The sequence below is a fragment of the Maniola jurtina genome, chromosome 14 (assembly GCF_905333055.1).
Source record: "Maniola jurtina chromosome 14, ilManJurt1.1, whole genome shotgun sequence".
NCBI lineage: Eukaryota > Metazoa > Arthropoda > Insecta > Lepidoptera > Nymphalidae > Maniola > Maniola jurtina.
In genome coordinates this window covers 8,667,071-8,683,629 of record NC_060042.1, presented here as the reverse complement: position 1 = coordinate 8,683,629, position 16,559 = coordinate 8,667,071, and the positions used below count along the sequence as shown (strand labels likewise).

At 35.0% G+C, this 16,559-nt stretch overlaps 1 protein-coding gene across 1 annotated transcript in view; it reads right to left on the bottom strand.

The window, feature by feature from the left end:
• Nucleotides 1-16,559, bottom strand: part of LOC123872001 — a 71,337-nt gene that overhangs the window by 16,310 nt on the left and 38,468 nt on the right. The window contains exons 2-4 of the mRNA XM_045916106.1: nucleotides 5,246-5,412; nucleotides 3,404-3,587; nucleotides 2,340-2,479 (exon numbers count right to left, since the gene is read on the bottom strand). Coding sequence (XP_045772062.1) covers nucleotides 2,340-2,479; nucleotides 3,404-3,587; nucleotides 5,246-5,412 — 491 coding nt within the window. The remainder of the gene's footprint in view (nucleotides 1-2,339; nucleotides 2,480-3,403; nucleotides 3,588-5,245; nucleotides 5,413-16,559) is intronic.

Sequence of the window (16,559 nt, the reverse complement as noted above, 5' to 3'; positions counted from 1 at the left end):
AATTGCTCGCGATCACTGTAATAGCTTAGTAAACAGTAGGGTTTTAACTGGGCATAGCATATTATAGTACAGTGGGGCCACTAAAAATTGTGAAATAAAAAATTTTCAAAAGAAAAATAAAACCGACTTCAAAAACCAAAAACACTAAAAAGTAGAAAATATTTTTTGTTTAGCTACACATGTAATGTACCTAGGTATGAAGTCGGGCGAGCTTCACTCTTGGATTTCTAATTTTGTCGCTCGACTTCATACCTAGGTACATTACATGTGTAGCTAAACAAAAATTATTTTCTACTTTTTAGTGTTTTTGGTTTTTGAAGTCGGTTTTATTTTTCTTTTGAATTTTTTTTTTTATTCGGTTTCAAGTTAGCCCTTGACAGCAATCTCACCTGGTGGTAAGTGATGATGCAGTCTAAGATGGAAGCGGGCTAAGTTGAAAGGGGTATGTATTACAGTTTTTACTAAACCCATATCATTTTGGTTAAACTGTAAATTAAAAAAAAAAATAAGCTTGGACATCTCAAATCATATCGACTTAAATTATTTAATCAGTTCTTTCCATAAATTGTGATTTAACAAATAATGAGCAAATAAAGGAATTTGCACCACAAAAATGAATAAAGGTTGTTTAAAATTTTTTCCTGTACCGTGTACCTATACCTACTACTTTAAATAGCAATTAGTCGATTACATAATTAGGCAGGCCCCCAATTAGTACTAGCCTAGGGCCCAACAAACTCACTGTCCATCTCTGGATTTTTCAAAATTTTGCAATGAAAAAAACTGCGTATACGCGCTTTCGCACTTTTGGTAGTAATAAATGTTATATTTTAAAAGGTGTGTCATACTACGCTCGTGATACGACGAAAAATATAAAATATCACGTAAAATATTCTCATGCTTATTTGAATAAAACGTGTAACATACCAACGTACAAGTATTGTATGAATATGTAACACTTTTCCCTCTTGGCATTCCCTAATGAGGAGTGGCATAAGAAGGTCATACGTATTCGACGTGAGACTCCAATCAACGCGCTAGAAGGTTACGTACCTATTTTATTCAAAAATGAAAAATCTAGATCATTTTACATTTTCCATGATGATCTTTTTACAATTTTAAGTCACGTAGTGTTGTATAGTTACGTACCTATAATAATAGGAAGTGTATGTATTTTTGTTGGTGGAAAAATGGTATTATTACATATAATATACAGTAACTGTTTATATAAGCCGAGTTTCTTGCTGGTTCTTCTCGGTAGGAACAGCATTCCGAACCAGTGGTAGATTATTTTGACGATTCGAAAGCACTTGTAAAAGTTTACTTGAATAAAAATGATTTGAATTTTGAATTTTTTTTGAATAAGCCGTGATCGCCTCGTGGTTAAAACCTCCACCTCTTGTTCAGAAGGTCGGGGGTTCGATCCCGGGCTCTCAAACTTTCGTTTTAATCAATTGAATATCACTTAATAGAACCCTGAAGGAAAACATAGTAAGGAAACCTGCATGTCTGAGAGTTCTCCATAATGTTCTCAAAGGTACGTGATGTTTGAGGCAAGGTAGGACGTGAACGTGCCAACCCGCACTTGGCCAGCGTGGTAGACCATGGCCTAACCCAACCCATTCTGAGAAAAGACCCGTGTTCAGTTGATCCGGCGATGGGTTAATCAGGATGAGTTACTAGTAAGTGCTGTATAATAAACGGGCACTTACTCAAAGATTAAGCACGATAATATTATAATTAGCTACACATTATCTGGGGTTATAGGCTTAGTCTGGATACCTACCGAACATGCAAGCACTATAATTAATTATCTGGAGTCTAGACTAATAGATGTTTAATCGATATTAGTATAACTCATGAAACTGGACTGTAGAGGTAAAGAAAAAGGTACGAGCAGAGTGAAAGCCTAAGCATAAAGTTAAATGATCAAACGGCCAAAAATCATATAATATCAAAAAGAGTTTTAGATGTTAAGTAGCAAGTAATTCAATTATAAAATAATTATTTAAAAACCAGTTTGTATCACAATTAACATAGTTGAAAAACTTGCTACTTAAAATCTAAAACTCTTCTTTATAATTTTTTTCTTATTGTTGAGTGTCTAATTAATTTGAACTACAATCTAGTCTTATGACTTGATAACTTAAAAAAATACATATTTCACTATTACCATTATTATAAACCAAACGTCAAAATCGGTTAAACCTGGGTTAAACAGATGGGCTGTGAAAATGTATCTGGCAGACAGACTAATAACGGAACGGTATGAATTATGACTTTAATTTTAATAATCCTATACCCTGTTGAATACCGTAAAAAATAAAGCTAAAATATACCTTGGCTGGCTCATTGTCGATGTACCAATTAATATCGGACGCCGGTAGAGAGTAGTCGGTAGTGCAGTTCAGCAGTATTTGCTCCCCAGGCTTCACTAATTTGGGCGCTCCAATTATTATGGGGTCCTTGTCTGGCATTGCTGGAAGAAAATCTAATTTTATTATCAATTTTCAAGCTTATATGCACCAATATAGTATTATCTTACTTTCACAATTAAATATCGTGTTAAAGTCAATGTTTGACTCTTATTAGAATAAGATCTAAAATGTTAATTTTATTGTAGGGTACCATCAATATGTGGTATCCAATTTTTGACGATTTGATATTACACTATTACTGTGACTTATCGTGTGATGGCTGACCTATCGTATATGGTGATGCTCATTGGCAAAAGCCTTTAACAGCAAATTGAATTGATATTAAAATAATGAGGTATTAACTAAATAAAACAACGTGGATAAAGTAATAATATTATAAAAATACGCGCGCCAACGGAAATTTAAACGAGATTATTATGCAGCTTAATACAGGTAGCTACAAGCATAAACTCTGATTAGATCTCTGTTTGTAGACTTAGGTAGAGCATGTTGCCTAAATTAGAGGAAACTTAGCAATTAAGATAATCTGGTGTAAGAAGTTTCATTGCAGGAATCGCTTTGTGGGAATGTGAATATATTAGTTAAAGTTTAAGCACAAATTAGCTAGAAGCGGTGGTTACGTAGAGTCCAAAGTTTAAATTCAATGAGATTGTTTTCAGTCTTTCTATAATGCGGTTGGTTCAATAACTTGGAAGGTTCGAATGTTGATACAACAATGAATCTACCAGCAAAGTCAACCAATTTGTGTTTCAATAGATAGCTGGTGATAGTTTTCACCTGGTTGGAACACTAACTAACTGTCAATTATCTAAAATTCTCTTCAGACTCTAATCCTGTACTCTATAGGTATAAAGGCTAAAACAATATTGCAGTTGCCAACGTGCGTTCCTATATGCCTTAGTTCAATCACTTGAACCTTTCACCAAATGAAGCATATCAGTAAAAGTTACTCAAAAGAAACTCACCAACAACAGTCATGTGTTTAGTTTGTCTTGCTATTTGGAACTTGGGACCCTCGGTAGAAATTTCACAACTATATGCAGCCCTGGTAGCGACTGGTGGAGGCATGACCCGCACCATACATGAGTCCACCTGGCAATCCCCTCCTTGCACCATGATTCCAGTTATGTTGAAGAGGCGTATGGATGGCTGCGGACAAGATGAACAAATAAAAATAACCTGTTTTAACCCCCCACCCAAAAGAGGGGTGTTATAAGTTTGACCTGTGTATCTGTGTGTCTGTCTGTGGCATCGCAGCTCCTAAACGAATGAACTGATTTTAATTTAGTTTTTTTTTTGTTTGAAAGGTGGTTTGATCGAAAATGTTCTTAGCTATAATCGAAGAAAATCGGTTCAGCCGTTTGAAAGTTATCAGCTCTTTTGTAGTTTTCTTATTGAGGTTTTTGTGTCGGGGGTTTTTTAAATTTTGAGTTATTAAATATAGTCTAGGTAACTCTATCATTCACATTATTTAAGAGGTCATAACTTGTTAGATAATGCCGAATTTATGTTCGATATAGAACGGAGATCTGTCTCCCGGCGTCTTGCCTTCCATGTTCCCGACCACAATTCCCTTTTCAATACTCCCCATCCCGGTAATCAAATATACTTAACGAAAATGTCACGATCAACTTCTACGGTTCAATACAAAATACTAAAAACAGAACCTGGTGGCAGGACATCTAAGCAAGGTGTTGAATCACCTTGGGGGGTGATCGCATTCCACTCATAAAGATCGGAGAGAAAAATTCACAAACACAATGAAGTGACGTATAACACTAATAGCACAGTATCCTGTGCTATTAGTGCCAATCAATATCAAATTACGGATCAGAACAAAAAATGGCATTCGAGCGTGGCATTTGTTTTCCCGGAACGTATATTTTTATCGAATTCGGATTGAAGCAGTGTACAAACAACTACAAAAAGTGCAGTACTATTTCGGTTGGGCGAGGGTTGGAAAAATTCTTCAATAAATCTTTTGCACTGCGAAATATACCAATTAATGGGGAAATTCGCACAATAGCTATTAAAACGTCCGCAGTACTTAACATGACCTCAAACATGTGACTTGACGAGTGAAATAGGCCATTGCAAATTATAAATTTCAGGTCACGTTTTCAAAAGCCGAAGTTCTCCAAACATGAGGATTACTCACGTGGCCTCGGCTGTGTTACGGCCTTTACAATTAATTCTTTACGTTGAAACCATGACTTTTTTGAAGGTCGTATTCTCATAAGCCACTTTTACATATATCCATGCTGATATTATAAGTACGAAATTATCTGCCTGTCGGTATTAACTCTTGACAACCCATCGTTGAACCAATTTCGACGAAATTTTGTATAAGTAGAGACAGCTTAGGTACTATCCCGAAAAAGTTCATAGGCTTCTTTGGTTTCGGAAAATTAAAAGGCTCCCAGGAGATTTTTAAACATAAATTCACGCAGATAAAATCCCCTTCATCATCTATTTAAACAAGAAATTTATTACTGAAGCTGTTTATACGAGGCATTCAATCACTGTTTACTAAAAAATGCCTGCATTAGATTTTGTGTAACTGTGTCTGTTGATGCCATAAGTCTGTTGGGGCCATAAGTCTGTTGGGACCATAAGTCTGTCGAAACCATAACTCTGTTGGGGCTATAAGTCTGTTAAGAATATAAGTCTGTTGAGACCATAAGTCTGTCGAGACCATAAGTCTGTTGGGGCCATAAGTTTGTTGAGACCATAAGTCTGTTAAGGCCATAAGGCAACTCACTGGCTGATTTTGCCTCGTATAGATATCCATTTATACGAGTAAGTACCTTCTGTGATGGGTTATATCTGAATATCTCGTTCATATCCCTATACCACTTGACCGAGTGGAGTTTCTGATCGTCCATCTGGAAGTGACAGCTCAGCTCGGCGGCTCGACGTGGATCCGCGTACAGTGGAACCTTCAGTTCGGTGATTTTGTGTGCCGTTGTTATTGCTGAAACAAATGAAAGTCGTAATTTAAAAATATGCGCCGTTTTGAACTGAATGTGATGAAAGCTGCCGTTCGTCTCGCAAATCCCGTAGCTTAAGCCTTTCTTAGTGGGAGCCCTTCGCGCACCGAGGGTTCCATACTCGGCTATTTTTTCCGACATTTTGCACGATATATCAAAAACTATCGTGCATAAAAATAAATAAAAATCTGTTTTAGAATGTAGTACCTGCAGGGTAAGCCCTTTCAGATGATACCCCACTTGGTATAGTTATCTTACTTTGAAAATTGAAACACATTTTAATTTTTTTTAATGATGTAACCACAAATTCACGGTTTTCAGATTTATTTCTTTACTTGTGTTATAAGACCTACCTACCTGTAAAATTTCATGATTCTAGGTCAACGGGAAGTATCCTATAGGTTTTCTTGACAGACGGGCCAGACTGACGGACAGACAGACAGACAGACAACAAAGTGTTCCTATAAGGGTTTCATTTTTCCTTTTGAGGTACGGAACCCTAAAAATATTTGAATGTACCACTAATTAACCGGCAAAACACCTACGCTTTAAATAAGCCCAGTACCTAACCATAGCGAAGACCAATTTGAAAATAGTATTTTTCTCATCATGAGGATTTTTTGTGTCTTGGTACATGTTCAGCTAGTAGATCTTTGTCCCCGACTAATTTATAATTTAAAAGGTCTTCATATTATAGTATGATATTTCTAGGGTGAATTAAAAACTTATTTTTAAAATGTTTCCAATTCGCGTGACGGAGGAAATGAAATATTAATTTTAAATGTCGCTTCATTGTCCCAGGGCGTTTTTTAAATGTTAATTAAATTATTTATGCCCGCTTTGGGCTACATTTTATACATTTTTACTGAAACATGTTGCTGATTAATTTGGTATTTGCATTTGTTTAAATTGTATTTATGTAATTGTATTGAGTTTAATTTTTTTCGGGCCCTATTAACAGTTATTACCGATGACATCTATAAGGGCCGTAGCAGACATGATGCTCTCAGCATCAGCGACCGGCGATTTAGTTGCTTGTTGGAACCTCGCACACAATTTATAATATTAATTATCTTCAGTTGCAGCGATCAAGTCGATTTTCGCAAACTCGATGGTGCGTCCAAATACTGCAGAATCGTAAAAATCGCTAAAGCGCGTGATCTCCATAATATACTTAGCGATTGAATGCAGAAAGTCGGCAAAACGCGAAGCACCATCGATGCAATTGCAAGATCGCTGATCGCTGATGCTAAAAGTATCATAAGTGCTGGGGCCACGCTGGGGCTCTAATCGCCCATTTTCCCAACTTTGGTTAGTAAGGCTTGCCAAACAGTACGATGTTCTCTTCTAAACTTTTTGATCCTTGACATCTTAATAAATAATTATGCAGCAACTCAAAGGAAAGAGATTCTCAAAACACTAAAGGCGAGGCGTCAATGGCAGAGCCAAAATCTGCGATCAATCATCTTTAATAACCACAAACCCAAGAATCACGCACGACTTACTTAGACTTATTTAGAGTGGAACTTTCTCTACAAACTCTTATCTACTTATAGGGTACAAAATGTCTACCTACAGCTATAAATCTCCAAACCTTATTTAATTTTGTTAAACTTGTAAGTAATTCTGCGAAACCGAAGACCAAAATTAATATAACTTATTTCATCAAAAGCAGAGAGAAAATTGATTAATTTAAAGCGCTTTTCCACATGGGGCCACTCTTTAAGTTTTACTTAAGATCTTATCAAATTGACGATCCAACACAAAGAATAAAAATATCGTGCCTTTCAAAGGGTTAAAGGTACGCTTCGGATCACATTGTCAAGCATTTTATCTGGGCGTAGTTTTGCGCATTGCGACTGAGTAAATAACATCTAATATTTTTCATAATCTATCTGTAAAAGTAGTTAATACTAGTTTGAAAGTTTAGTTTGAAAAACTGATAGGGTCTCAAGATAGTAGTATTTTTAACCCCCGGCCCAAAAACAGGGGTGTTATAAGTTTGACGTGTGTATCTGTGTATCTGTCTGTGGCATCGTAGCTCCTTAACAAATGAACCGATTTTAATTTAGTTTTTTGTTTGAAAGGTGGCTTGATCGAGTTTTTTTTAAATTTTGAGTTATTGCTGAAGTTTCGTGTTTCTGCGGATTTTGTACAAAGTTATAATTTAAACTTTCCTAAAATTATATCCAAAATTAAAATATATCTAATGATCTTACTTTCATATAAAAAATATTCGACTTCAAATTATTTTTAAATGTAAACCAGGTCAAGTAATACAGAGTTCTTAAAACTTAAGTGCTTCGTTTATAATTCATTCCGCACTCGGAGATTAAAAAACTTATACTAAAGGAGCCTGAATATATTTTTTAAAATTAAAACATACGATTTGTGCAAGCAAATAGTTAACTTATGGATTTCTTTAAATGCTCTATTATCTACATACAATAAGTAGAATAATTTCTTAAAAACTGCAAGAAGTAGGTATAGTAAAATAACCGTAAAATACATCCTTAGACTCGATAGATGATACATTTAAATGATATTAAGGGATACCTACAGTCAAAATTCAGATATGAAACTACTGAGAACAATTGGATGATATTTATGTGAAACAATAATTGCTGTAGCTATAAAACAGCAACCATTTTACACTGAGAGTTATCTTAATTGAAAATCTTCAGCGAGGCGGCAACTCCGCCAACTCTGACGCATATATTTTATTGCCACTAGTATGAATGTGGTTTATAAAACAATAAAAATTTTATCGCAATTAAATTATCTTTTTTATCTAGATGATGCGCCGTGCGCCTGACTTCGCCGCGTAGATTTAGGGTTTCAAAAATCCCAACTCTTTGATTTTACGGGACAAAAAGTAATTTACGTCCCATTCGAGATGCAAGCTATTTCCGTACCAAATAGAGGATGCCAGTAACTTTATTCACATGGAGTGTTTTAAAAATTTCGTGGGAACTCTTTAATTTTCTGGGATAAAAAGTAGGCACTGTCGGTCTCTGGGATGCAAGCTGGCTGAGTACCTTACGTCAAATTCGGTTAGAAGGTTTCACTTGTGCCATAAAATGGTAACAAATAGTCAGACAGATGGATAAATAGACACACTTTTGCATTTATAAAAATATGGATATTCAATGCAATTTTACACGGTTAAAAACCTGATTTTAGTAGGTACTAATTAATGGCTTTAAATTCTTATATCATTCAATATTCAAATGCTAAAAGCTACGGTTTCGCACCTCTTGCTAACTTCACTCCCAGCTTCTTTATGTTACAAATTTTATTACATTTCTGAGTGAAGCAAGCGTAAGCCGTGCCTGTTAGCATTTGAATAAAGTTAATAAATGTCATGAATGAAACGTAAAAAAAATCCCGGGAATACACTTTTGGGGTAATATGGTAAACTGAATTTTTATAGAGCTTGCAATAAATTTGTTCGTACTAAACCGAGGCTGAATTTCATCAAACAGAATAGAACGGAATAAAAGTTTCCTTTCTCCAAAGAAGTAATTCCGTAACATGAGAAAAACTGTCAAACGCTCGAGATTAGACCACTGATATAAATCAATCTACGTCGATGGCCGCGGGCAAATTGACTGCCCACTTTATTGGACGACTTTGAACTTTCGACCACCGATCACATATTTTTTTGAAGAAAACTATCCTTATAAAAAAGAATACGAGAAATTCAAATATAAAATACAACTAAGTAGGTAGGTATGCACATTACTTATAACTACTCAGTACTCATATCACAAATTCAGAAGTATGTTTGTTTGTTGAGTTTTGCTCCATTTTTGTAATGGATTTAACTATAGTTAAAGACCTAGTTAAAGACCTTGAGAGTAGCATAATATGCTACTTCTTATCCCGCAAAATCAAAGAGTTCCCACGGGTTTTCAAAAACATAAAGCTACGCGGACGAAATCCCGGGCATTGGCTTGTCAATAACAAAAGTTCAATAAGGCCTCTACGGAGAGGTGCCAAATCCCGATTACAATTTTCTTAGTTCTGCTTGTATAATATAGTGCATACATTTTGAAAACGCACTCCCCATATTTGCTCTAAATGTCAACTGTCAAGTCAAAGAAAGGTACGATTAAGAGTAAACCGATTAAAGTGTTTAAGAAAAAATTTCGTTATCTGATTTTCGGAGTTATTGACCGACAATTTGTAGTTGCTATTTTAAGACAAGTCACTACTTGGTATCGTCGCCCGATCATTGTAAGTTTCGATGCTATCAGTGGATAGTTTGGTTGGAATTTGACACGCGCTTGAGATAGACGACAAGAATAATAATGGTTTAATATCAGTCTACGAAAGAGGTCGGTAGCAATAAAGTAGGGATCTGGACCAGGACCGGTCAAGATTATTGATCGAAAGCAGCAAAATCTTTGGGTTTACTTAGATGAATGTGCAAAGTGAACAGTCTATCTTCTTTTAAATAAATTCACAAAAAATAGTGACGATCCTACATTTAAAAAAGAAATTATTGAATAAAAACTATAAAAAATTTGATAAAAGTGTGCAATAAAGGAAAATTCAAAAGGCTAATAAAAGTCAAAAATGTTTTTTTATCAGATACAAACCAGGCTTACTGGGTGTTGAAGAGAACTTTTATCTGATAACAGCAATCTGTTACGAGTAGCCAATTTTGTCCCGAATTCAGTACAAAAACGGTAGCCAAAGACTGTAACTCTATAAATATTATTATTGTACATAGTGGTACTCCACATTAACAGCGAATTACTAATATCAGAAAATTACCACATAGAAAAAAAATACGCTTTTAGCGAAAATACCACCAGATCTAAGTTCGATGAGATAACCACTAATTACCTGCTAATTAATCCATGCCCAATTCGTCACAGGCAATTGACTATTAACCTTATGTGTGATTTAGTACCATAATCTTGACCACTGGGTGTTGGCTGCATGATTAAACTTCCAAAGATGAAAGAAGTTAGAAATATGCCAATCGCTCAAGTAACAAAGTCGCATAAAAACTGCTCACTTTATTATAGCTATTTGATATATGAATAACATTTCGTTCGGCCACAAAATGAGTATACTTCAGCTAGAAAATAATGTCACCAAGGAGAAAAACGTCTTTATTATTACCTAAAATACTGATGGTTCCGGGAGAAATGATTGTTCTCTTTATTACGGCTATTTGATTTATGATCAAGATCATGATTATATTTTTGTTATCGACCTGCCTATTTTTTCTCTCGTTAGAGTATTATCATCAACTCATCGCCGGGTCACTACTGAGCACATGCCTCCTCTCAGAATGAGAAGGGTTAGGCCTTAGTTCCCCTTGCTGGTCAAGTACAGACTGGCAGACTTCACACACCTTTGCAAACCTTATGGAGAACTCTAAGGCATGCAGTTTTCCTCTCTCACATAACTCTGAATAGTAGAAGGTGCTTGTCCGGAATCGAACCCCCGATCCCCGAACAGGAGGCCAATGTCTTAACCATTACCACCGTTACAGTATAAAGTTATCAAAAAGAGAGAAGTCATTACGGTATTATAAAAGCTACAAACCAATCCAAGATAAGAGCGGGAACACGAATCAATCTCTTTGATGGTTGCGGCAAAGTGACTGTTCAATTTATTAGTGGAAGTTATTCGGCTACCCAGCATTTTACGAGTTTTGACAAAGGAACCTAATATCAAAGCTAATTCAGAATATCGTACCTACAATCAAACTCCAAAATATAGCTCGCAAAACACTTTATTAACAGTTAACTGGCTGATGCATGAAACTTCATCCATGTGGATTTAGGTTTAGTGTTAGGAAAATCTCTTAAGAACTCTTTGATTTTCCGGGATAAAAAGAGCCTATGTCATTCTCCAGGTATTTATCTACACCCGTGTATAAAACCATGTTTATTCATTGCTCCGTTGCGACGGCACTGAAGGACAAACCAACAAACCCACAATCAAACACATTCAATTCGTATTTATGATAATCATAAAGAGCAACCGCCGAGATTCTTGCTGGTTCTTCTCGGTAGGAAAGGCATTCCGGACCAATGGTAAATACATTTGACGATTCAAAAGTACTTGTAAAAGTTTAATTAAATAAAAATATTTTTATTTATTTATGAGTGGTAATTTTTTAAGTAAAAATAAATTTATTTTAAATTAATTCACGTTTTATTTGATCTAATCAATAGATAGTATAAACACTACTATTCTGAATCTATTAAGAAAATTATCGACAAAAATTTTACGCAAATTGCTTACCAAATTGATCTTTCACTTTGATTTATGAATACGATTTCGTTCGCCCGCTGAGTGCGTACTTTACTCGAATTAACACAACGTTTTTTACGCAGAAGTCATTTAGTCAATGTAAGGAATTGAGAATCACTCAAGATTAGAGCAGTTAAATAAATCACTTTGCGCTGATGATCGCCGCGAATTGACTCTTCACTTTATCGGAGGCACTGATTTATGGTAAGGCTTTTGTTAGATAGCTGAGTGCGTAGGTATTTTGTTTAGAACAGGCTTTTTCCTGCGGTTTTACGCGTGGTCATACTGCTATATCTATATTTTCTATCTATTATATTCTATATCTATGTTGGTTGAGAATGATTCAAGATTAGAACAGTTAAATAAATCACTTTGCGCTGATGATCGCCGCGAATTGACTCTTCACTTTATCGGAGGCACTGATTTATGGTAAGGCTTTTGTTAGATAGCTGAGTGCGTAGGTATTTTGTTTAGAACAGGCTTTTTCCTGCGGTTTTACGCGTGGTCATACTGCTATATCTATATTTTCTATCTATTATATTCTATATCTATGTTGGTTGAGAATGACTCAAGATTAGAACAGTTAAATAAATCACTTTGCGCTGATGATCGCCGCGAATTGACTCTTCACTTTATTGGAGGCACTGATTTATGGTAAGACTTTTGTTAAATCGCTGAGTAGGTACGTATTTTGTTTAGAACAAGCTTTTTTCTTGTGGTTTTACTTCTATAGGAATTTTAATTACAAATTATAAACTATGAAACACTTAAACATATGAAATACTAGCTGACGCCCGCGACTTAGTCCGCGTGGATTTAGGTTTTTTGAAATCCCGTGGGAACTCTTTCATTTTCCGGGATAAAAAGTAGCCTATGTGCTAATCCAGGGTATTATCTATCTCCATTCTGAATTTCAGCCAAATCCGTCCGTGGTTTTTGCGAGAAGGAGTAACAAACATACACACACATACACACAAACATTCGCCTTTATAATATAAGTGTGAAATCCTACTCTACAATAAATTCTTTGTCAAACATTACTTATGTAACAGTCAGCCGTATAAGCCTTAAAACTTAGAGACCTGGAACTTTGGGTGGACCACAATTTGAAATGTAGGTCACAATAAACCAACAGACACGTGACAGAATAATAACGACACAAATAGTAGATTGTTATGTACGAATACGAGTACGTACCTCTCCTACTACCTACTCTTAGAGATTAAATAAAATTTGGCTATTCTGTTGTACACAATTTTTAAATTTAACTAAACCAACAGGTTTTAATAATATATTTCTATCACTTTTAAAATGTTCCTTGCAGAAACGTATAGCACTAGATGTAGATTTTAGTTTGGAGATTGTGTTGTACCTTGTTATAATTAGCTACAATGTTATTAGTTATTACTCCTACCCAGACAAGTCTTTTTTAAAGCCATATTTACCAAAAATGTTGACAAAACTACTTTCTAAATGATAAGTAGGTAGGTATCTACACGTATTTTGTCAAACTTTAACCTAAATCAGCTTTTGTGAGTGACCGACTTTGAAAATCTGAATTTGGCCTTTTCTTTATGCATCTTATACATATTATGCCCTAATCAAGACATTACAGCTACGTACCGTTGGTTTCAGTTATTAGGTATCATTAGCATCTGATAAAATAATCCATACCAATATTATAAATGCGAAGGTGTACCCTAGTTGTCCTAGATCCACGCCTGTGTCCACGCTGACGAAGTCGTAGGCCTATCTCGTCATAGTACAATAAGTCAACGTGTCAATGTACTGTCATATTCTTAAACCTACTTGAGACGACATTAATTTTGCTTCTTACTCTAATATGGCTCAAGAGTATTATCAATCTAAATAATGCGTCTGGACTTCCTCATTCCGCCAGTCGCGGGTGTGTTATTACGCCATTATTCCTGCGCGTAATTCATACATTATCTTGCATTAGTCTCGTCTCTATGTCCTGGCATAATGAAAGTGGCGTTGGTAGTGTCGGATGAAGTGAACAAATGTGTACACATTTTTCTTTTGTCAGAGCTAGTTTTACTTTGCGTTAATTTATATTAGGGGTCTCATTTCAACGTACCTATTTCGTATATTTTCATAAGGGTTTCTCATATTAACATGAATTAACTACAGAATTAATTACGTAAACAACAGAACTTTTAGCTAAACTACCACTGATTCACTAGTGGTTATAGAATTTATTAATTATTCTTCCGATACATATCAGCACTAGACTGCGATTTCACCTGGTCATAAGTGGTGATGCAGTCTGACCGAAGCGGTCAAACTTGGGACGTATAAGTGTGGTAGTTTCATTAAACCCATACCGCTGATCGACGTGACATCGTACAGAATCAGAACAGTGAATTAGATTTTTGACACCTAATTCTGATTTTATCTATCGGCATAAATTTTTAATTTGATTGATGATTTATATTGATAATTCTGTATTGCACACAGAAACATTTACAAATACAAAATACACAGAGGAAACTATACATGAGGGAGCAAATACTAAAGCAACTCTTACATCTTGATTTAATTTAATTTTCGGCTTGTAGGCATAGGTTTTTTAGTAAATTGAGAATTTTAAGTACCTACTTAGGCAATTATGCGACATGTGCTTTTTAAGTGAAGTACCTAAATAAGTCTCGGAAGCTTCGTTCTCAGTCATTTATAAATACGATTGTGTTTTTGGTTTGTTCACTTTTCAGCAAAATCATGGGAACCAAGACAGCCTGAAGTCTAAGGATGGACATATAATTTACTTTTGAAATGCAGAAACATAATATCAGTCCCTTGGGAATGAATTGAATTGAAACGTCACGCATCACAAAGCATTCAGCCAATACCTACAGATTTATAAAAATATTCAAAGGCCCAAAAGTCTCTTGTGTCCCAAAACTCGGGATTATTTACATTACGTTTTGTCCGAAATATAATTCGCTTAATTCGCTTTGTCATAAAAAGAGATGTTTTAAATTGTAACTCACGTACGTCCAAAATGTTTATAAACCCCATGGGAACTTATGGGATTTTCCGGAACAAATAGTATAGCCGTCCCCGGGATGCAAGCTATCTTTGTACAAAATTTGTGGCACGCACTTATAATAAGCAGTATGCTGAGTTCGACTTATTTCACCTGACAAAAAATAAATTAAAAAAGGAATTCCATCTTCGCAAAAAAAAAAAAAAATAGTTAACAACTAAACATGCACACACACACACACACACAGTTTTAATTTTTGTACATCTCTTTGTTTTTATTGTTTTTCTTTATATTATTGTATACTCTGTTAAAATACTTGTCAATTAATTTTAAGAAGGTAATCTCATGTGGCCTTAAGTTTAACTTAGATTTATTATAATAATTATGTTGTATAACGCTGTTGATTACAATTGAATAATAAAATAAAAATAAAAATAAAAAATTTCGTCAAAATTGGTTATAGGGATGGGCCATATAAAGCTAGTAGACAAACAAATAGAAACACTTTTGTATCTATAATAATAAGTATGGATTAAAAATTTGGAGAGCGTCGTATCTGTGTCGTAAAAATGCTGAAGAAAAAATCCGTCCAGGTGTATGCTTAATTTGCCCCTATTTTTACATTGCAAAATAAAAAATTGAAATCTACCGAGCTGAATTCAATTTTTTAATTCGAAGTTGGACCGACGACGCGACGAAGCGCGACGGTCCAAAAGGTGTGAAGTTGAAAGCGGTGTCGAAAGTTTCCTGGTTGTTGTATAAAGTGGGTCATACCCGAATATAGGAAAAGGGTAATTATGAAAGTTATTGTGAGTTCACGGTAAACTACGCCAGTGAGTATTTTCAAAAAAGAAGAAAAGAATCGCTTGCAGGCGAGCCCTTCGAAAGAAATAAAAAAGGAATTCTCCAGAGCTTGTTGCATAAACTAAAGTACTTATTAAAGAAGGCAGCGAAAGAATCCTTCGTTAAAAGGCGAGAAACTTCTTATGATAATGAATTATTCCGGAAATTCAATAAAAACCTTTAAACTATTTAACGAGCTGGCAACAAAATTTTTTGCTTATTTTATCAACCTCAATGTGCATTTTTATATAGTCCCAGAAATATAATTATACAAAACCAATCTTAAGGTACAGAAAAAGAACATACTAAGTTGAAATAGTGCTTGAGTGCCTATTAACAAGATTTAACTTTCCGACAGCTCTGATGGTTACCATTGTAATAAAGGAGAATTATTCTGTTAAGTAAAATTAACTTTATATTACAATTAATGGATTCTAGCTTTTAAATTAACTTCCTGTCGACAGAATTAAGCAAGGTAGGTAAATCAGCAAGTTATGTAATAGGGAAGTTTAGAAGTGAAATTGAATTCGCATTATGTTGGCATAACATTGCTGAAGTCCATGATACACAAGTTTATTGTTAAACTTCAATTGCGCTTTTTAGAGTCAACATCTCTTGAGAATGGTCTGATCTCAGAGAAACGTGCGTAGAATGTGTTTCAGAGGCTGTGTATGGTGTTGCGTGATATTGGTGCCTTTTGTTTACTTGCATTTCCTACATATTGTGTGGTGATAGAGTGGGTGATGCATGCTGCACGTTGTAGGTACAAAATTTGGTTTAGCAGACTATAGTAGCATAAGCTGGTAGTTCGTTAATCTCCTTCAATCAAAACGCTTGGCTGAAACTTTGTAAATAAGCTGTGGCATTATATTTATAGATAACCACATAAACAAAATACAGGAAATATAAAAAAAGGGATTCCTAAAAAAACTCTTAACTTTCAAAGAAATAAAGAAACGAAACGTTTATTTAGAATATAACTGATACCCGCGACTTCAGTCG